Source organism: Carettochelys insculpta, chromosome 5, assembly GCF_033958435.1.
Source record: "Carettochelys insculpta isolate YL-2023 chromosome 5, ASM3395843v1, whole genome shotgun sequence".
Taxonomy (NCBI): domain Eukaryota; kingdom Metazoa; phylum Chordata; order Testudines; family Carettochelyidae; genus Carettochelys; species Carettochelys insculpta.
In genome coordinates, this window is record NC_134141.1 from 4,747,106 (window position 1) to 4,770,294 (window position 23,189).

General features: G+C 41.3%; 1 protein-coding gene across 2 annotated transcripts in view; it reads left to right on the plus strand.

Annotated features, from left to right (window-relative positions):
* The window catches only part of GAK (cyclin G associated kinase), a 102,618-nt gene that overhangs the window by 24,377 nt on the left and 55,052 nt on the right, over positions 1–23,189 (plus strand). The window contains exons 4-13 of one of the 2 annotated variants that reach the window (XM_074994568.1): positions 1,266–1,380; positions 2,738–2,880; positions 6,643–6,768; positions 8,077–8,166; positions 11,012–11,147; positions 11,814–11,926; positions 14,579–14,690; positions 17,700–17,823; positions 21,423–21,472; positions 21,581–21,729. In XM_074994568.1, coding sequence (XP_074850669.1) covers positions 1,266–1,380; positions 2,738–2,880; positions 6,643–6,768; positions 8,077–8,166; positions 11,012–11,147; positions 11,814–11,926; positions 14,579–14,690; positions 17,700–17,823; positions 21,423–21,472; positions 21,581–21,729 — 1,158 coding nt within the window. Of the gene's footprint in view, positions 1–1,265; positions 1,381–2,737; positions 2,881–3,881; positions 3,925–6,642; positions 6,769–8,076; positions 8,167–11,011; positions 11,148–11,813; positions 11,927–14,578; positions 14,691–17,699; positions 17,824–21,422; positions 21,473–21,580; positions 21,730–23,189 lie in introns of those variants that run through there. The other variant, XM_074994569.1, reaches the window with a different exon arrangement.

Consider the following 23,189-nt stretch of genomic DNA (forward strand, 5'->3'; position numbering starts at 1 on the left):
GTTCACACTGCTCACAACGCTTGGCCAAAGCCCTTTTTAAGCACCTTGGCTCAGTGCACCTGTGGATGTCCATCTTAGGCCAGGGTCGCACTGTCTTGGGGCTGTACGAACTCGTAACCAAATATATTATAAGTTTGTCAGACAGTGACTAAGGATCAGATGTTTAATTCTCTTTCTCCATTGACCTTCCCCCTGCCAGAATTGTGAGCCATGAGCTTCTCTTTTCATTGAAAGTGGAATTTTGTAAAGCTTTATCATCATATATATTATTTTTGCTGTGTTTGTCCGTCTGTCTGGGCAGGGTTCTACCATATTTTGTGTTAGCCTCTCCCCTGGCCAGCATGGGGCCAGCCCAGCCCCTCGACAGTGTCCCCCCACCCCTGCACTGTGGCAGCATCAGCCCAGCCCAGATCCCCACCAGACCCCCAGCACACACTGTGCCTGCCCCTTCCCTGGCCAGCATGGGGCCCAGTCCGTCACCCCCATAGAGCCTTCTGCACCATGCCAATCCCTCCCCCAGCCAGCATGGGGCTCGGCCCATTCCCCAGTGGAGCCTCCTCACGCCTCAGCCTCATGCCAGCCCTTCCCCTGGCTAGCATGGAGTTCAGCCCAGTCCCCAATGGAGCCCCTCCCCTATCCTGCATGGGGCCTGGCCCAGCCCCCTTACAGAGCTCCTGCCCTGGCCAACGCAGGGTCAATACAACAAGTTTCTGTCTAGGACTTTCTTCCAGCCCAGCTTCTGATTGCAAGTGGAGATGCAGCAGCGGCCTCTAGTATAGTATAAATTCTTGTATTTTCCCTTTTGACAATTATGCTTATAACAGAGCTTCTTGGCTTCGATTTTTGAGAGACTTTCATTTACCTAGTTAAAGGAAAACCATAACTGAAAGGGACACCTTGTACCAGCATGGGGATTTGTCTGCAGGGCATAGTGGCCCTGCCTTGGTCTCAGAGCCAGAGTGACAGCAGATAAGTAATACAAAGTCTGGTTGGTGGCAATCTCTTTACTAATGCCTGTACTGCTGTACTGCACCCCTTGTTAAGAGAGACCAACCTGTATCTAGATCAGAGCATGCATCCTCCAGAGCCTAATTAACAGCTATGGAGTTTTTTGACTCTTGGAGACTTTGGTTTGAAAAGAACGAGCACTAAACACAGACGCTGTTTAGACACTTCCAGTTAGACGTGTATGTGAGCTGATGGTGCTTAACAGTGTGAAAAAAATCTCTGGCACACTTCAAGTTTTTCCTTGAACAAATCGCCAGAAAAAGCTTTCGGGTCATCCTAACATTGTCCAGTTCTGCTCAGCGGCATCAATAGGAAAAGAAGAATCTGATACTGGGCAGGCCGAGTTTCTGCTGCTCACCGAGCTTTGCAAAGGTAACACGCAGTTTGGCTTGTGAGTGGTGTGGCTTGTTTTAAGAGCAGAGGATATTCTTCCAAATGAACAAACAGGCGATGAACTGGGGAAGTGCACAGTTGTACTATATGAAGAATTACTAAACCTTATCTATCAAGACAACAATTGACCTGCTCTTGACTGACCTGGTTTTATGTTTATGGGCCATTCTGAAAAGGAGCAAGAATCTTCCGTACATCTCATAAATTCTGTCTAGCTCTTCTCTTTTCAACAAGCCAATTTTTGCAGTCTCTAATAGTTTGTAAATCCTACCTCACCTTAAACCACCCTGGGTTATGCAAAATCATTTGAAGCATTCAGCCTGCCATGAGTTGCTGGTTTAGGAGCAGCACTTCTGGCTATACATACACACACATCTCATAGAAATGGAAGGGACCTCGAGAAGTCATTGAATCCAGGCCCCTGCCCTCTTGGCAGGACCAAGCACCGTCCCTAACAGATTTTTTTTTTCAAATCTATTCGTCTCAGACCCCTATGGGCGTTGTCCAGTTTTTCTCATCTGGAAGGGTGGTTCCTGACTTATGACCTGGCAGGAATAGAGAGGAGGGACAAGCAAACAACACATGTGCTGAAGTGTGTGCCAGGCTGGGATAGTGAAATGCCCCTTTAAAATGATTTGTGGCTAGTTTAGACACTTCCCTTGTTGTAAACCCTGTGTTGTTCCCTGGTAGATGATAATGGGCAATACAGTATCCAGTGGCTATTGCTGGCATAGCCTGAAATGAAGGGGCAGCATTTTCATCCTAATGGGATGGAAGCTGTGAATGCTTGACAGCTAAGTAAAAATATTTCAATCTTTTTTGTTTTTAGAAGGTATTTAGTCCTCTGTCAAAAATCTTCCTCGATTTTCTTTATTATCAAAATAGTCTTGATCAAATCTCTTGTCACTTTTAGTGAATTAAATGCTGCTTTATCAGCAGAAATGCGTGTCATGTTAAGACTATCTAATACAGTAGGGTCTGAACATTCATGAACCTAAGATTCACGAATTCATGTATTCGCAAGCGGCTGCTTCTCTGGGGCACGGCGTACCAGCAGCTTCCACTTCCCGGGGTGGAGAATGCCAGCAGCTGCCACTTCCCAGGGCCCCAGGTAGGGAGCACCGGCAGCCCCTACTTCCCCTGGGCTGTAGGTAGGAACCCCAGCAGCCTGGCTCCAGGCGGGAGTGGCTGCCATACAGTATTTGCGACATTCAACATTCGTGAGGGTGCTCAACACGGAAGCCTCACAAAAGTTGAGACTCTACTGTATAATTAATGTAATTTTCAAAATTTAAAGCATTGGTATGCTAATTGGAATTGGTTCTGTCCCTTGTAGGGCAGCTGGTGGAATTCTTAAAGAAAATCGAATCCAAAGGGCTCCTCTCCTGTGATACAGTTCTGAAAATATTTTATCAGACATGCAGAGCAGTGCAACATATGCATAAACAGAAACCGCCTATTATTCACAGAGATTTAAAGGTACAGTATAAAATTTAAGTGACTGCGACATATCAATGAAGCATTAAAAGCAAACTTCTGGGGTGGACTACAAAGATGATGCTGTAGGTCTAATGAACTTGAGAAATTTGAATATACAGTGCTTCAGATGGTGGTCTGAGTACATATTTGTCTTGGGAATGCTGGCTGGGAAAGAAGCACGCCACTCACTACAGGGTTTCCTCTTTGGACAGTGTTCTTTGCCTATATTTTTGTGGTTGAAATGCTTCTTGAATGGCCCTTTCATGGTTTCAGTTGGAGTTCTGAAATTTAATGTAGTCTGTTTCCCACTCTGACTCTTAATTAAATTTCTGAGACATAGTCCTTCTATGCTGGTCAGTGTGCAAATGAAGCCGCACGTATTTTTTAAATGGCTGAAATGTAACACTGCAAAAGGAAGTGGATAATAATATCAGCGTGCTGCTGAAATGCTGCTCTTCTTTGGAACCTAGCGACTGACTGCAGTGTGCGTGTGTGTGTTTTTGTAGTGCTTTTGTTTTTGAGCACATTGAATTTTTGAGCTAATATCAAATGGGGAATAATTTCCTGATTGACGATTTTAAGACCTTTCATCCTTTTGTCAGTCCTTACAAATGATGTGGAAGGCCTTGGGTTCTGAGGGAAGGTTATAACCATTGCCATCCTGTTGAAAGGAAATACGGAGTTGTGAAAGGTTAACTTTTTTTTTAAGCTTGCATTTTTTCCTGAGACACTAGTTCGGGGCCAGGGGCTGATATTCTACTCTGCTCAGCACCTTGAACAATGGGGCCCTGATTCTGTTTAAGGTGCTACTGTAATAGACAGCTTTAAGACTTAAGTAAATTACATAATTGCTTTCTTCTGCTACTATTCCAGTGCCTATTGGAAAACACATCCCTGGAAGAGACTCAAAGTGACAGGGATTGGGCGTGGAGGGGAGGCAGAAAGCTGGTTTCATACTTCAGTACCTGCACAGAGTGAGGGCCTGTGTGGGGAAAATACTGGGCAAGATCCTGATCTCTGTGCTCACTAACATGAGCCAGGGAGGTATGTTTGCACTGCTGTTTCCAGAAAAGTGAATTTAGGTAAACAGAGGCGAAACCTTCCATTAAACAGTCTCTGTACTTAAGATAAAATGATTTTCCTTTACTAACCATTTACGAGTAGAAGTGCAGTGGAAACTCTATTATCAGGCAGCCCTGGAGAGCTGAGTGTGTGGGTGACCAAATGTGCTGGATTTTGGAGCAGGATCACTGGCTGTGCTCCACTGGCCTTGTTGCTGCTAGGTGGGCAGCTGGCCAGTGGCCTCGCTGCTGCCAGTGCTGGCTGGAGAGCCAGCCTCCTGGCCAGGCAGCCAGTGGTAGAGCAGGTGCCCACTAATTAAACATGCCAGTTATCCAAATTTCAGATTACCTGGCTTTTTGCTATATCTTTGTTTGGTCTTAAAGAGAATGATTCTGCTAATGGTTGGGGGGAAAGGGCAACTGGGGTCAGTATTATCAAAGATTTTGTAATTGCTGAAATTCTTTTGCTTAAAGGTATTCTGATCCCTGCAGTTCTTAGCTATAATGCAACTTCAGATGGGTTGAGACTCAGGCAGTGGCCACCACTGCGAACTTTCCATTACTTGATGCTTTTGCTTGTTGGTGTGGTGCACTCTTTCATTTGCTTTCCTCTGAGTCCTTTGGACAGTGGCTAACGTCAGTGTGATTTATACACTAGCAGCATTGTAAGAACTGTTGTCTTGCACTGAAGAGTTTATATCCCGTGTTAATTCTGGAGTATTTTGAAAATAGCCCTTTGGCTCTGATGCTTGAAATAGTCTGAGCTGGTTGGCCCCCTTGATTTGCTGCCACATGGAACAAAACAAATCATTGTGTAGGGGAACTGTTTGCTTTAGAATTAAATTTGGACCTTTAAAGTTCCCTGTTGGCTGGTTTTGGAGGACACAGGTGGAGACCTCCTTAGAATCTGAACAGCCAACTGAAATTCTTAGGAAGTGATTACAGCTTCTAAAAAGCTGTGCATAAGTAAGCATGCACATACTGCGCACACATTCTACTCTGCCTTCCTACAGGTACCTATAATATTAGAACAGGAATCAGCAACCAGGAATAGCAGGTGAGCTGCAGGAGTGGCTCTCCTTCACTTCACTGGGCTGCAGCAGCCTGCAGTCCTCTGAGATTCCACCCGGGGCCCTGCAGCCCCCCTCAGCCTCTCGTGGTCGGAGCCCTGCACTTCTCTGCTCCTTCCCCTCCCTCCCAGCTCTTTTGGAGCCCACGAATCCCTGACTGAGCCGGACCCAGTGCATACAGGGAGCACTGAAGAGTTCGGGAACAGAATAGCAAGTCAGTTACGGTGCGTCAACCTCCTGCCATGACTCTTTTACCAAGACTTCTGTTCAGCACTGTGCAGGGTGCAGTGATAAAGATATTCCATGCACTGGCTATTGAAGTCTAAATCTAGCAGAGAAGATGAGACATAACGAAGATAAGGCTTAGTGACCTATATATTTTAGAGAGTGAGTTTGATCAAGAATTCCTCCTAAAAGGTAAGAGCTAGGACCACCAAATTGAATATACGGCATCCTCCTACCGTAACTTTAGCAACATAAGTGTTTAGATGTTCCAGGAAAACAGGATGTGTCTGGAATGGGATTGCTTCTCATCAAACCAAATAGAAAAGAGACAGAATCACCAAATCAAGTATGGTTGCAGAATTGAAGTAACTGAGCTAATATTGAAAGAGACTGAACCTAGATGAGTCAGCAAAATAGGATGAACCTGGAATAGGATTGATTCTCATAACTTACACAAAAGAGTTAAAATGGAGAAATTTGGAGTAGTGCTCTTGTTTGGCATTGCTAAATCAATGCTTAAGGTTTGAAAACTAGAAGAAAATATTATTGAAACCAAACTAACGATAGCCCTTTGTGATTAAAACATAGCAAATGATATGCGTTCATAAGGATGAAGGAAAAAAATTAGCTTGATGGAATTCCCATTTAAAATTAATTAAACAGAAAAATCAACAATCCCCTTTTTAAGAAAGCCAAAATAAAAATTAACTTAAAAATACTGTCTTTTTTAAAAATACAATCATTTAAATGAAGCGCATATGTACATTTTTTTTTTTTTAATAATGTAAGACCTGGCCAAGGCCTGGTAAATCTGCTAGCTTTTTTAAATAAATATTAAATTTGCATTTTCATTTGCAGCCCTCATAATCGGCATATAATTCTCCCAGAGAGAATTCCCCCCTCCCCACCTCTCTCAGCTATTAACTGGTACTCCTGATAAGATTTTAAACTCCTTGTTAATCTTGCAGGGTAATTTTACATGTTTATTCAAACTGAAAGCACTGGAAAACGTCACACAAAATCAACATTTCGAGAGGCATGGACTAAATAAAATGCTAGGTCCTTTGAGTTGAAATTCAGTTAGAAATAAATACGTGCTATTCCACACAGTGGTTTGTGTCTTACAGGGCAAGCTGTCTAACGGCTGGAGTAAGGAGGTGCAGGGAGCTTGGTTTCCTTGACTTATTACCTGTTTTGCCTATAGCTTGGCACTTAAGCCCGTTGCTTACTCTTACAGAATCTGAAGTATCCCCTCTTATGTGGGATGCCAGGTGCTGTAAAGTACAAAGTGTTGGTTCACTTTGTTTATTAAAATTTGTACATTTCCTGGACATGATGTAAAAGTGTGCATGAGCTGCAACCTGCCTAAATGTAACTCTTTCAGTTTAATCTCCTTTCATTTGCAGGTGGAGAACATGCTGATTAGTAACCAAGGGACGATTAAGCTGTGTGACTTTGGCAGTGCTACAACTATAGCATACTATCCTGATTACAGCTGGTCTGCACAAAAAAGAGCAATAGTTGAAGAAGAGGTGAGGAACTTGACATGCAGTTAATTAAAGGATATTCTGTTCATTCTATTGCTGCAGCTCTTGTCAGGCTTAACACCCAAGTTGACCCAAATTTCTGACTGCTCTAAGACAAACGAGCTCCTTTCAGATGTGAAATGGATTGCAAGGCTATACTTCTAGCCAGGCCTTGCCGCATTGTTCAAATGCTGTCTGCTGTTACAGCAACATAGCTTGTGTTCTTTAAACTACATTCCTGAGCACCTATCCGGATCAATGCCCACAGAGTGCCCATTGTCCCTTCAGGTGGAGAAATAAAATCTAAACACAAAATGAAACTTGACACAATATATAGTGTACCTTTTAATGGCTTTTTTAAATAGAGAGAGAGAGAGAGAGAAGGGAGTAAGGAATTTTGTTAACACATGAGTTTTCACTCTCTGCAGGAAAATAAAAAGTTGTACCCGAGTGACTCTGATCTTATTACTTCAACTGCTAAAATCAGATTGTGCTTTTAAAATTGGGTGATGTGTGATGAGGCAGTAGGCTTGTTAAACAGATCTTGGATTAGACATGATTGCTGTACTCTTAAGACAGCTGTAACAGTGTTGGCATGTTCCTTCTTTCTTTCAAAATGCATTCCTCCATAGAGTTGTCTGAGGAGTACTGAGAAATCTAAGGTAGAATGGAAAGATGGATTTACTTTCTGTGATTTCTCAGAATCTTCTAAGCCTATGTAGAAGGTGGATGATGAGGCTCAGACAAAATCCATGATCAATGTCAGGGTTTGGTTGTGGGTTTTTTTTTGTTTTGTTTTTTTTGCCCTGAGTACTGGACACATGATGTCTGCTTGTTTTTGTTCACCTCCATTTTTGGAACTCTGAACTCTCAGCTCTGTCTGCTGGCTCTCTAAGAAGAGAGAATGGTGTCTGCAGTTGGCCAACTTCTCTCTGGGTGTGGAAAGAAAAAGGCAAAAAACAAAGTCTGAAGGGTGTGATTTGACTATTTTTTGTGTCACTGGTTCACAAAAACTCACCCCTGCTGAGAGTCTGGTTTCTCTTTGCTGTGTGGTTGTAGGAGACAGCAGGGTTTAATGACAGTTAAAATGTGATTCCTGTTGACTTTACATCGAACTGCTTTCCTTGTAACTGTTACTCTGATACTGAACCAAGAACTTCTACCTAATGTGCCCCATACTAGCTTTTGAAGGCAGAATGCCCTTTTTGCTTCTGTTCCTTTCTGCAGAACATTTTTGAAAATCTGTTTCCTGAGGTGGCCCAAAAAGCATTGTGCAGGTCTCTGCTTCATGAACTTTTACTCTTGTTTCTGCAGATTACAAGAAACACAACGCCAATGTATAGGACTCCAGAAATGATAGACTTGTATTCAAACTTTCCAATCGGTGAAAAACAGGATATATGGGTAGGAACAGCTGTTTCTCTTTGTATGTAATAAAGTCATAGTTCAATAGAGTCTGTATTTCGCCAGATGTATGGTGTCTGAACTAATTGTGCACATGCTGCTATATTGGAATGTAAAATGCAGTGTTACTAGTGGCATTGTTTGGTATTAAAACAAAAACTCAGCCATCTGTATCTCTCACATTTCATGCAAAATAAGCTTAAAATTGGTATGCATTTTACATCTTAATTTGGGCTGGCCTAAGGCATAGACTTTGTGTTGGCTCCTACAGTGCCTTGAGTGAAGTTTCTGTGGTTCAACAACTTTTCTTCCCTGGAGGCCTGGACAGGGCTCTCTTGGAGCCCATAATCACTACCCACAATTAGCTAGAGGGTGCCAAGATGCAAAATGCTGCCTTTGCTCGTTCATAGTCCAGGGATTCAAATCCTAGTCTCAAAGCACAAAATGCAGGAACAAGTGAAGTGTTAGCACTTCAGAACTCCTGTTTGTGTGGAAATCACGTATGTTTCTGTTGCAACTAAGTGGGGTGGCAAATGAGTAACCTTCACTGAAGGGATTGCAGTTACATTTGGAGATGAATATTTAAATTTTCTATGCATCCTCTGTTAACAGCTCTTGGCATCAGATGTTTTTCTCTGCAGGTCTGCTACTGAGTGCATTTGCTCTGTTAAACACTGGTTGCTTCTTATCTTGATTGAATAATATGAGAACATTTCCTCATTCTTCAAAGGGGTGTGTGTACAAAAACAAACAGCTCAGAAAATTAAACTGCAGTAAGACAAGTCTGGATAGAACACGTGCTGGAGTTCAGAAGGAACTAAACCAAGCTAACTGAGCTCTAAGCACCAGTGCATAATCACCCTCCAGATGTCTGGTATAACTTGTATTGCAATAGGGACTCCATGCTGAACCAATAAGGAGTCATACTTTTCACGCTTTCCAGAAAAGGGTGACACTAGAGTTTAAACAGCTCTAAATTATACATCAAGTGATAACCTGTGTGACGTTTAGGCATAAGACAAGACAGGAGCTGAGTCACTGTGTGAGTCATTTTATTTAGATGCTTGTCGGTCTTCAGTTGGTGCAAGTAGCCAACGTGGCTAGGCATGTGAGATGATTGCTAGCAAGCGTTAAATAAAAACATCCTCCACTGAGATTTTGTACAATTTTCTAGAAGTATTCTGGAAATCGCACTGTCCTCCAAAGCCCTTGTTACAAGGCTTTTTGAAATACCTCTCACTGAACTAGATGAATCACTGTTCTGTATGGGAACACTGCTTCTATTTAATGTTAGCTGAAGTATCCCAATTTACCAGAAAACACCATGTGAAATTCTTTCCTTGACTCATGGTTCTTGCAAGAGTAGAACTCAATCCTGACTTCATGTGTTATTTCTGTTGAAGCACATGACTTCTCTGAGTTTAGGCGACTAACATTCAGCTTTATTGAATTCAATAAGGCAACAGATGAGCCAAACTGGAATAGTAAAACCAGGTCTAGCAAGGCTGCTTGAGGCAGCTAACTCTGGTATTTTATACCCTTACACAAACAAGTCCAGTGCCAGAGGCAATTAGTTAGAGAAACATTTTCAGAGAGAAAACTGTTCTCAGCAAGGCGGAACAGGTGTCAAGGAGTAGGAGCCCCAAATCCAAACAGTTCATTACCGCATTCCATAGAGCTTATCCTCCCTCCCATTCCCAAATAGGCGAGGAAAAGGACAGGCTCTTTTGTGCGTGTAGCAGTAAGGGATGTGAAATGGCTTCTATACAAGATGGCTTCCACATTTCCCAGGGCAAATTGTGTGGTTTCTATTTTTAGTTATTACAAATATGGGGACTGAGTCTCCCCTTCCCCACAACTCATTGGTAGATGGTGGGAGATGTTATGGTTTTAATTTTCTCTTGTAATCATGTTACATTTTACAAAGAATTCAGTAACCCTTTGCATTGGATGCTATTTGAATCAAGTGATTTTGCGCTTCAACAACCTACCCAGTTATGTACTAAGTAAAAAGATGAATTTTAGGAGTACAGCAAGAGAAGTAAATTCTTCAAGTAAGAATGACTTGCACGGTAACTATGGATGTAGGATTTGGCCCATAGCTTATTATCTAGAACTTCTTTTACTGTGGAGCACCTACTTCAGAAATCTTTGTGCTACACTTAGCTGCATATGTAACAAAGGTATTGATACTTATGTACTGTATACCTACATTATAATATAAAACCTTCAATCTGGCGGGAATTGTTTTAGAATGAAAGAGCTCTCACATTGAAAAATCTAGTAGACTTTTAATTTATAATGGCAAATAAATACCAGTCTAAATGCTTCTAGGAATTAACTCTTAGTCTGTGCAGACTAGACTTGTTGTTTAATCCTTGATCTAAAGAATAATATGTTAAGGGTGTATCTACACTAGGAACTAACTTTGAAGTATGGCACTACTTTGAAATAGCCAGCAGAGAGTCTATACGCATTTTCCCTTACTTCAAAGTTAACTTTGGAGTAGGGTGCCCAACTTTGAGGTCCTTACTCCATTCCCAGGAATGGAGCAGTGCCCTACTTTGAAGTAGGGTGTGTGTAAACACTCAACTTTGAAGTTACTTCTGTAGTGTAGACACAGCCCAAGTGTTTTAATGATTTTAGAAGGGGGGTTGCATGCTGCTAACAGTGTAAAGTTCTACTTGCAATTGAAACATTCAGTATATAGTAAAGTTACGTTAAATTTCAGCTTGCTCCGGAGTTGTTTCAGTATGTAATCCAGTTTCATATCTAAAATTCAACTTTTAGGTTGTCTTCAGTGCCTGACTAGCATCCTGAAGTGTTTGCTTTAATTTCTGTGTAGGCTTTGGGCTGTATCCTGTATCTATTGTGCTTTAGGCAACATCCATTTGAAGATGGAGCTAAGCTTCGCATAGTCAATGGGAAATATTCTATTCCTCAGAATGACACCCGATACACTGTGTTCCATGATCTCATACGTAAGTTTAAAATCTTAGTTGTTTACTTATTCTGATGTTTCTGTGCATGTTACATCGCTCATTGTTTAAAAACGTTCAGTATACTGGGATTAAGCAATCAGAATTTCCAGCTCCATTGTAGATGGGATTCGTAAAACATATGACAATGATTTCTAGTTATTTGACATCAATATGAAGAACTTTAAAATTTTTCTATAGTCAGTAAAGAGAGAGTTTTATTTTAAAGTAAACCTATTAGTTTTCACTGGTTTTCAATGCTTAGTCTTGATTATATTATGATTAATTGTCTTGAAATACTTTGCATTTGGGTTCTGATTCCTTGAATTTGTTTTAGAAACTTTCTTTTATTCAACTTCAAAACACACAGTTGAGCTTTTGCAGCTGGTTGTTAAAATTCTGATGATGTGGGGTGGGTTCCAAGTTGCTTTTTAACATTTCTTCAGGCTTCTGATGCGATTGTGTTTCCTTTAAAAGGGTTATCTTGACTTACAACTAAAATCCTTACTCTTTCTGTTTATTCTTGGACACAACTTGACTGTTTCCCTATTTTTTTTCTGAATACTTTATTATTGGTGATCATTCTGTATTTCAATCCACCGAGTAAAATACAGATTTGTGTAATCTATAAAAGTTCTATTGTAATCTGTTGGGTTTTTTTTTTGTAAGGTTCCACTCTGAAGGTGAACCCAGAGGAGAGATTGTCAATCACTGAACTTGTGAATCAGCTGCAGGAAATTGCAGCTGCCAGGAATGTGAATCCTAAATCTCCTATCACAGAGGTACAGGAGAATTACAAAGAGGATAAAGGTTCTTTTCTCCACTGTCTGTCAATAGAAACTGTGACACAACTGTATAGGTGGTTGTGGGGAGCTTTTCAGATGAGTTTTAGGGATTTAGATGTCCAATCACAGGAGAAGGTAAGTGGGATTTGGGTGCATAACTAACTCTCAGTGGAGTGAAAATCCCAGCCTCGGTGCTCTCACCCACGCCTGTATGTTACAAGGAAGCCAGTGGTGGTTCTTCCTGCTTTTTGGCAGACTTCCGGAAGCACTGCATTGCATTCCTTTTTGAGGTAGATCTTCAGTCATACGTGATATTTGATGGACACTGAACTGAAAACGGTGGGGATGGGGAGTTTAATGCACAATAATGAAAATAGGCCTATGAAAATTCACAGGAGCATAGTTAAACCAGTTTAGTTAATGCAAGTGCCAATGTGGAATTTGTTTAGTTTAAAGATTGCTTATTTCAATTTCCTAAATCTGTCCCTAAATGATTTGAGTGTCCTTTTGCACAGATTTAAGTAAATGTGTTTAAACTACTACCTTCAGTTAAACTGGTACAGCTCTGCAAGCAGACAGGTTATTGGAACTGTGGTAGTTTCTGCTTTCTGTAAAACAAAACCTTAAACTTGCAGAACAGAAGTAAGAATCCACGTAGACACTTGGTGTTACTTCTACTGCACTGGTTTTACCAAGGGCAGGTCTGTACAAAAGCTGGGTCTATACTACAGCGCTCTTTCAAAAGCGGATTTTCCACAAGAGATCTTTCCGAAAATCTCCTTTCAAAAGAGGGCGCCCACGCACAAAAATGCAGATTGAAAGAGCAATCTGCTCTTTCGAAAGAACGGGCCAGCAATCAAAAATTCAGCACCATGAGGGCTGCTCTTTTGGGAAAAGGGCCACTGTGGCATCCACGCATGTTGTTTTCTGAAGGAATCACTTGGAAAAAGGCACTGTTCCTCATTTGGGGAGGAAGGGTGCCTCCAAAGTGCCAAGCAGTTTGTGTGTTGACACTCTGGGTTTTTTTCAAAAAAGGCATGGCTTTTCTGAAAAAAACTTGCTCGTGTAGATCTGGCCTAAAAGTGTTATATCAGCACAGCTGCAGTGCAGCAACTGGTTAAGATGCTCTTCTGTCGGCCTAATTACCTCACCTTAGTGAGAGCTGGAAGCTATATTGGTGCAAGGCTCTCTGCTGATGTAGTGTGGACTGTACTTAGACTCACTGTAACTTGTGTTACTCAGGGGAGTGTGTCTTTTCCCACATGCCTGAGCATTGTAAATTAGATTGATTTAAGCAGCAGTGTAGCCTGCTACTGTAAAAATTGAATTCTGCTGCAGGTACTGCTGTTGGTCCATAACTCTTGGTTGGCAAACCATCTTCTGTCTCCCAAGCTTTGGGGTTAGCTTGCACAAGAATTATTTTTTTAAATAGTCACAGTTATGTTCCTAATGGCAAATTGATGCTTGGGTAAGTAGGTTTTAGATCCACTATAGTGTAATATAGCAGCTTGATGTGGGTTCAGCTTTCTGACCTTGGTAACAATTTTTTATACTTCCCTCTTCCTGCCAAGGAGACTCAGTCCAGCCCAGTCTACCTGTTTGTGCTTCCTGTGGAGATTCCCTTTTGTCTTTGGGAAGTGCTTGTTGTTTGCAATATTATGCCCTTTTCCATCTTCTGCTTTTTAGTAGTGGCTGTTGGTGTCTGTGGCCATATTTGCATTTGTGTGGTCTGCTTTGTTTCCATTTAGGGGAGTGACTTGACCAACATCATTTGGATGTTGGGCACATATCCCCAGATGTTGTGATGTCAGCCCAGGTTCCTCCTTGAGGTGCAGCAATCTAAGTGAAGCATGTGTTGTGGCATAGGGAAACTTGTTTTGCTGGATAACTCTTCCTACCTTTTTGCGTCATACTTTAGTGTCACACATTTTTTCGTTATCGGTGTTCCCAGCTGTTGGAGAACTGGGGGAGCAGAAGGCTCTGGAAGTTTGTGCACACTTCCAGCTGATGCTGGTAGCTTATTTGGCTCCTGAACCACTGAGGTCTGAATATCACTGCTCTGGAGCAGAGGTTCTGTATCCCCCTTCTAAAGCTGCACCATCTTTCCTGCCCTTTTTCCTATGTGTTGTAGAAGAAAGTTAAGTCTTCAGGGATACTGGTGTCTCTTTAGAAAAATCAGGGATTGGTTTATTCAGAACTTTGCAAGGCTGCTGCCTCGTTGCTCACATATTGCATTCATGGTATCAGTATTTAAGCAGCTCAGCTATGAGGCTTTCCTGCAAAGTTCTCTGTCTGACCTTTGGCTACTGAGATCCCGATACTCCTCCCATTCAACCTAGAGTTTTACAGCTGACTTTGAGCAGGAACAACGTACCTGAGCAGCTGGAAAAGTGATGCATGCACCCAGAAAAACTTGGCTTTAGAGTAGAGCCAAAGACTTTTGGGCTAGCTTCCCATGGTTCCTGGTGCCCTGGAACCAAGCTTAGTGAAACTTCTGTTTTTCAGTAGGTCAAACAGCCATTTAGGGCTCAGCAAGTTAATGTTTGTAACTGTCCTTTGACATTGTACCGGTTTATTTTTGGCTAGGATCAAGTGTAGCAATCTGAACTTGAAAAAAAAATTTTTCATCATGGCTCTGACTCTCTGCAGCTCCTGGAGCAAAACGGAGGCTATGGAAACAATGCTGTGCCTAGAACGTCAACAAATTTGGTGCCACAAAGCTCCAAGCCTGCAGGACAGCTCAACAATATGTACAATGCAGGTATGTGAAATTACAGGCTTCGCTGCAGTTGCCATCTGAATACAAAGAACAGGTTGAACCTCTCTAATCCAGAACTCTCTTGTCCGGCAACATCCATAATCCAGCATGATTTTAGTTAGCAGACGACTGGCCATTTATCATGGGCATAGCCAAGTTTCCTGTGGTCCCATGAAGTTTTTTTCTAACTACCAGTCATGGCTCTGTTCTGTGCTGTTAATTAGCTGTAATTCACCCTTAAATGTCTTCTAAGTGCCCATTAGGCAGTGGGAGCATTGGTAATGTGCTAGATAATATTGACTTCCTGTGGTCCAGCAAATTCTCTCATTTGGCACTGGTCACATTCTGAGGGTGCTGGACTTGAGAGATTGAGCCTGTGGTTATCTTGATGGTGTGTGAAAACTTCTTGGTGCGCTTTAAGTTTTAAATGACCTTATTTAGCAGAAATATTTGTTTTTCTTGAGTGATCTTGCTTCATAAAAAACATTTCATGTAAGCAAATGTATTTGTTAAAGCAAGCTTGTACAGCTTCTGTGAAGGACTACATATATTTAGATGAGTATGTTGTCTTTGGAATAGACTTTATATTCATAAGTAAAAATTTACTCTGCATTCTTCTCCCATGAAGAGAGAAAAGCCTCAGTTTGCTAAAGTGCAACAGATGATACCAAATGCCTTTGTTGACCTGTGGAAGACAAGAATTAGATGAAACAACTAGATGAAAATGACTTACGTGCACAATCAAAACAAAAAGCAGTCAAGTAGCACTTTAAAGACTAGCAAAATGGTTTATTAGGTGAGCTTTCGTGGGACAGACCCACTTCTTCAGACCATAGCCAGACCAGAACAGACTCAATATTTAAGGCACAGAGAGTTCTGGATTACACAGAACTCTCTGTGCCTTAAATATTGAGTCTGTTCTGGTCTGGCTATGGTCTGAAGAAGTGGGTCTGTCCCACGAAAGCTCACCTAATAAACCATTTTGCTAGTCTTCAAAGTGCTACTTGACTGCTTTTTGTTTTGATAGTGTATAGACTAGCATGGCTTCCTCTTTGTTGTTATGTGCACAATGAATGTCAGTTTATGAAAATAATAGCAGCTAAGAAGAAAGCAACCCTTAAGAGTCATACAAAACTTGGAACATGCTATAAGAACATAAAAGATTGGTTAAGCGTCAGAAATCTAGTTTTTCAAAAAATAAACTCAGATAGAAACCTCCACTTGAGAAATATATTCTGTTAAGAACAGATACTGGCTTACTTTGGCTGAACTTCAGTTATTCAGAGTGATCTATAAATTAGTCCTGGTCAAAACACAGAGTCATCCTGCGATGCACAGAAGTTGCTCAACTCAGTAGATACTCTGAATTCATGACCAGAGTAGATGGGGTGAGACATTTTTCTGCAGTCACTTTTCCAAGTAGTCACACTGCATTTACTTTTCCATGTCCAAAAAACACTGCAGATATAGTCTGTGTATTTAAATTCTTTATTGTAAGTTGGTATAGAAAAAAGGCTTTTGACATTTTCTTAAATGGCAGAGATAGCGGGTATGGTAGAACACCTGTTTTGAGTTGGAGGAGTTCAGATTATAAATCTCTGAATAGGAATACAGAATTGGCTTTAAAACATACATTAATCAATACAATGATATGATATTTACTTATTTTTAGATGTTTCCTGTTTCCCAAATTTGCTTTATTTCATTTTGAAATAAAGCAGCTGGGACTCTGTTTTCATAGTGTTCTGTTTGGATGAGTGATAGATAAATTAACAATGTTGAGACGAGGAAGTTGAGTTGATAACTACATATTCATCTGTTAAGTGATTCTATAACTTTGGTTTAAATGTGTCTGTTCCAGAGTGATGTTTAGTCAGTTGCAAAATTTACCCTTTTTTTTTTTAGTAAAGAGAGAGCCAAATGAACACATTTTTATGAGACCACGTGGGTGAGGTACTGCCAGTTATGGGGAACAACAAGTTTTTGAGCCTTACACCATTTTCAAGCTTACCACACCCTCCTCATCTGTCTGGTATCTTGGAATCAACACAGCTACAGTACCCTTTTTTCTGTCCATCAGGGGTAACCTTGTTAACAGAAATAGCAGTTTCTATCCCATATCATTTCACAACCAAGTATTATACTGATAGCTTTTTGAACGTAAACCCTTGAAAGCACTTGATATATTTCACTTCAAGTGAAACACAGGCAAAATCTTGGTAATTATGTTGCGTACACATTTTTCTCCTCCTTGATTTAATTATTTTGTTCATGCCTTCTGTGCAGCTTTTGCGGGGGGGAAGTGTATGTTCACATATTAATGTATCTGAAGGGGAAACTTTAAAATGAGGTAAATTTATACCGCCAGTAATATCTTTTAGTAATTCAGCCCATGCTTCATTCTCTGAGGTGACTCGTGCTTCGTAAGAGGATTCCCACCCCACCCCCCAATGCCTGTCTTGCCATGTGGTTCATTCAGGGTCAAAGGGCACTATTTTGTGCGTTATGCAATAATATCAACAAGATATCGTCCAGCAGATATTAACAGGAAATATTAGTATTCCTGGTAACAAATGTAATTTTCCAAGATAATATCAGAAATGGCTGTGAAGTGATTACATGCTGTCAGATAACTTTGTGAATGGGGTGGTCTGTATCAGGATGATGGCACTAAACAGAAAGGCAGCATGCTGCAGTTGAAATGCATACAGCTGGCACTTGGTAGTCTGTCTTTTCTTCATAAAGAAATGTGAAATGATTTGTTACATGTTTATACATATAATATCTGTGAAGCATTCTGATTTACCTCAATAGTGCAGTGGGAACAAAAAATTATCATTGTGCTGTTTGTTCTACAGAAGTTGAAAGCTGAATTTTTGTACATTTTTAGGAAGTTGGCAGTTGAGTTGGAGAAATTGGAAAGAGACGAGAGGAGAAACTGGAGCATAGTTCAGTTGGATTCTTTGCATTTTTTTTTTAAACTGTAGCATTCAGTTTGCTTTTGAATTCTAGGCCTCACAGTTGCAGAGTGTGACCAGTCTTACGGAGGGTTCTTTGATATTCTCAGAGGTGGAACAGAACGTTTTCTCACAAACATCAAGGATACTTCTTCTAAAGTTATCCAGTCTGTGGCCAAGTAAGTAGGAAGAACATCTGCGGTAATAGTATTTAAAAGAGAAGCTTAGAAATGTCCCATTGAAACTACAGCATGCATCCTGGGCAAATCGCATAGAATTTATTTTTTCCCTCTGAAAGCAGTACATAAAATGTAAGCTTCTAAATTCATATTTAACTCTAGTTAACCATTTGATTTTTGGCTTGGAGTTTTTCTCAGTTCCCTATCTGTAAAGGCAGATATTTTCCTTCCTCACTGAGTTGCAAAGTATATGAGGCACTGAGATAGTACAGTGAGGAACATATGAACAACAGTACAGTGAAAGCTTTATCATCCAGCCTCTCTGGGGAACCAGGGATAATAAAAAAAATATGCTGGATATTCAAGCTGGGGCCGGCATCCAGCCCCACTCTGTGGTGCCCCCCACCTGACCTGGCAACAGGCCTCCGATTCTGGCTGGGCAGCTGGCCTGCTCTACTGTCCCAGACAAAACATGTTAAGATTTTGCTTTGCATACAATCATAAAAACAGCCATACTGGGTCAGTCCAAAGGTCCAGCTACCCAGTATCCTGTCTTTGACAGTGGCCAATTCCAGGTGCTCCAAAGAGAGTAAATAGAACACGTAAGCATCGTGTGATCCATCCCCTGTCGCCCATTCCCAGTTTCTGTCAAACAGTGGCTAGGGACACCGTTCCAACCCAACCTGGCTAATAGCCATCAACGGACCTAACCTCTTTGAGTTACTGTAGCTCTTTTTTGAACCTTGTGGTATTCTTGGACTTCATAGTATCCTCAGGCAAGGAGTTCCACAGGTTGACTGTGTGGTGTGTGGAAAAAGTACTTTCTTTTGTTTACTTTAAACCTGCTACCAATTTGCAATTCACCTTGTAAAGACACTGTTAGGTACCTTTTGCCCTGGAGTAGTTTGTATCACTTGAAAATGAAATCTGTGCCGATGCCGGTTTTGTGCTGTTTTAGTTGGTATGTTTTGTACTTCATATTTCCTTTGATAAGTCAAACGGCATGAAATTGATGTTCCAGGATTGTCATTCATTTTCCTTACTGAGGGTTCTTTGAGTTGTGGGGAAGCAGGAGAATTAAAGCGATTCGTGAAGAAGATAATGGCAAATGAGTAGCAAATTTTCAGAGGTGGTATTCCATAGCTTGGGTTACAGAATGTAGCACTCATCTTCGTAACTAGTTTGTGGAGGGCAGTGCTGCTGACATAAATCCACTTGCTTTTCTGCATCAGTCAGCTGTTGCATGTAATTCCTGTTTCACATCTGCAGGGCAGCTTCCAGGGAGGGAATGACAAATGGCTGCAGAGATTCTGAAGCCCCAGCTGGGTTGATTCTGGCTTACGTAGCAAGGATGGAAGTAGCCTTTGACCCTGGATAGCTCTGGGTGCGAATGAGGGGGTATGACAAAAGAATTCAGGAGACCAGTTGGGAAAGAGCGATTGTGGTCACTTCTTCCCTGATTATGTTCCCATTGCGTTAACTTGCATATTTAACATCTGGCTTGTCTTGTACGTAACTCCTGCCTGCTCCATCAGCAGTATTGTCATTGCAGCCTTTGTGGCACTCTCCAAACGTATCTCCAGTATTACCTCTTACCCTATCGCTGACTTTATTCCCTTCTGCAGTGTCATATGATACTGAGCTCTTCCAGTCCTCTTCACTGAGGTTATCTTCCTGTTATTTTCCCCATGGCTCAATCTCTTACCAGGGAAAATGGAACCTCTTCTCTTACTCCTTAAACAACCCTCTTTTCATTTCTTGAATACAGTTCATCTGTGGAGCATCATCTTCCCAAGACATTCATTTTCACAGCCTTGGAGCTGCTTGGGACATTTCCCATCCCTTCTTCCTTCACACTGAGACCTTTGCCAAATCTTGTTTCTCCTGTAACAACGTATCTCTGAAAATTTGCTCTGGCTCAGATTCTCCAAAAACCTGTGGCTGTCTCTTATTAACTTCCCGACTTGTCTGTCTTCAGTCCATGTAACATGCAGCAGCTAAATCTCTTGCTGATTCTTCACTTTGCCCTCGTCTGCCTGTGGTGGTTCCCCTTCTCTTCAGATTTAAACGCCTTATAACAAATTGTCCAAATGCTAATTGTAGTTGGAAATAGTTTTCTGCACCTCGGAAGTGTTTTCTTGCTTACTTACATATTTATTGCTGAACTGCTTGCTACCTCTGTGGTCCACCCACATATGGTGCAATATAGCAACTTATCTGCTAGTGTCCTGAGAAGCCTTCTTTCAAAAGCTACTTTCCAGTCCAAGTGCTGTACATACATAACCTCTGCCTTTCATTTTTAGACACGATGAGCATTTAGGCAGCCACCAGGGAGGGGTTCAGGTGCCGTCCGCCTGCACAGCAGAGCGCCCACAGCTGGCAGCATGTGTTTCTGTGGGTGGTGCACATTTGTACATGCCTTGGCTCACATGACAAAATTGATTTCACACATGGATGGAACAACTTAGAGGGACGATTGGCCGTGATCTAGCTTATGTACATTTAGACAGGCTATCTTCCATGGAACTACAGTGCATCTTAAATAACATTTAACATTCATATTCAATAACACATGGTTTGAACAGAGACAGCAATTACCTGACCCATTATAAGGACTCTTTTACATCTTTTGATGTTTTATCTAGCTCTGAACTTCCCCACCCCACCCCTGCTGTCTGCTCTTCTGATTTGCCAGCCTTGATAAACAATTTTTGCACCTCTGTGCTTTAGATATTGAATCTGTTTTGGTAAGGCTATGAGCTGAAGAAGCAGGTCTGTCCCACGAAAGCTCATCACCTAACAAATTATTTTGTTAGTCTTTGAAGTGCTACATAACTGCTTTTTTGTTTTGGTAGAATACAGACTAACACGGCTACCTCTCTGTCACTATTAAATATTCAGTTTACGTAGTAGATAGCCTCCAAAATAGAATTCAAATATAAATCCTAAAAAGGGGAATGTTTAATTATTGCGTAGGGAGTAAGAGCCTGTGTAGGTAAGAAGAATGGGTGCTACTCGGAGATTTGAGGGACCAAGATATAATTCTGTCCTCTACTTCATACATCTTGTGTGCCATTAGGTACGTTGCTTAATCTCTGTATTCCAATTCTGTACATGTAAAGTGAGGATTATAGTGCTTCCTTACCTTGTAGGCTCCTGAGGAGAAATTTAGAGACACTCAGATACTGTAGCAAGGTCTGTGGAAGTGCTTAAGTGGAGGATACTGATAAAAAGGTCTGAATAGCTGGAAGCTGATGGGCAGGTGAATTGTTCTAGTCATGCAACCATATGCCATAACTACACTGCTTCAGATATGTTTGTTCTTTCATATGTAGGTCTTTCCTTGCTATTTTAATAAAATCTAATCTAATTCCTCAACAGCTGTCTTTCTCAGTTAAAGGTATGCAGTGTTTGCATTACCCTGCGGTGCACAGCTGTCCTGCTTTAAACAGAACTCTTACTGATGCTATTCCTCAAATGGAAGAAATGATCTCCACACTAGCTCATTCATAGAATGAAGTACTGCTTCAGAAGTTTTGATTTGAATTTGAATAAATTCATTTTTTTTGTATATTAATGGAGGTGTCTCTTTATTTCAGTTATGCAAAAGGAGATTTGGACATATCATATATCACTTCCAGAATTGCTGGTATGATAGCTTCTTCTTTCTTAATTGTTGCCTTTATTGACTGCTTTTTGTAAAAGTTCATACCTCCAACATTGGTGATGTTCTGTTTTGGTGATGTTCTGTTTTCAGTGATGTCCTTTCCCGCTGAAGGTGTAGAATCTGCCATCAAAAATAACATAGAAGATGTGCGATTATTTTTAGACTCTAAACACCCTGGACACTATGCTGTTTACAATCTATCTCCAAGAACATACAGGCCTTCAAGATTTCATAATAGGGTGTGTATATATTTTTCTTGCATATTGATTTTTTCCCCCTTAGTAGCTCATTCAACACAATTAATTGAGTGCATCTACCACTTTGTGTTGTATTACATGCTAAAATATTTTGGAATCCAATGTTTAGGATGCATAATTAAAATCACAAACAAGCAATTACAAAAGTTACAAGCCTAATAGCAACATTACCTCTGCCATGCTTTTACCACTAATTCATCTTTGCTGGTAGGAAGGATTTGTCCACTTTGTAGAAGAAACAGCTAGGCACCCAGAATCTCTTTCTTGATAGTAAATGAGGTTCAGGAACAAACCTATGCTCCACCTGTTTGCAGAGGCTTGCTTCCCTGCCTGCCTCAGGGACTCGTGAAGGCTTCACTACAGGGATGTTTTCTTTTTTTCCACCTTTTACTACTTTATTCTTGCCTTCTGTCTGGATCCAGATGACACATGTTGTCTTTCCTGAAGTGAGCGATCTATTCCTAGCCCTTGCAGTTTCCTGAAATGGCAGGTGCAATATAGCCCAGCCCGCCCTTCTCTGCAAAACCGTTCCCAGCAAACTCTACACAACTTGGGGTGGTATGTGAGAGAGAGAGAGAGACCGACCTACTCCATACCCTGTTAGACGATCCAAGCTAGGTAGGCCCTAAAGTATCAGTGAACACTTCGTTCTTTCACTCCTGTCTCTCAACCAACCCCATGACTGGTTCAACAGCAAAGTCTGGGGTGGAAGTACCTCAGGTCTCTAAGAGAACCGTGCTCCAGGGCATTTCCGAGATGGTCTTGTACCATCCACTTCAGGCCTCGGTTTGATCTTGGTACAGGTAGAAGTCCATATGTCGCAGGGAAATATCTCACCCCAATGAGGTTTTATTGTTATGTAGTCAGGAAGTCTAATCTATTCCCAGTCCCTTCTTGGACCTTAACTGGTAAATTGGGACCTCTCCATTAACATCCCTTCTTTAGCTATGTTAGAGTTAAATAATATTCCTCTGTACTCTTCCCCCTGCCTTCTTCAGATTCTATGTTCGCTGTTTTCCATTGGCCTTTCCTTACTATTTATTAATTCCTCCAGCAGTAGATTCATAGAAGACTAGGGCTGAAAGAGACCTCAAGAGGGTATCTAGTCCTACACCGCCCCTAACTAAATCACCCCTGCCACGGCTTTGCAGAAGGACACGTGGTATTCCCTCTGTCTCCAAACAGGAACCCAAGGATGGCAATTCAGAGATGGGGATGATGAGCTATTTGCCTAAAGCTGATTGGAAAGTGACTAAGACCAGAAAATTGAGGGATCCTTAGGGTCTTAGCCTAATTGTGCACCCCAGAAATAGTATTAATGCCAGAATTATTGTGACCCACAATGCATTTGGAACAGAAAAGTCCTGAAAGTGAGAGTTTAATCAGCAACATGTCTTCAACACTAAAAAGCTTTACAGAGGGCGTCCAAAGGCAGTATTCTC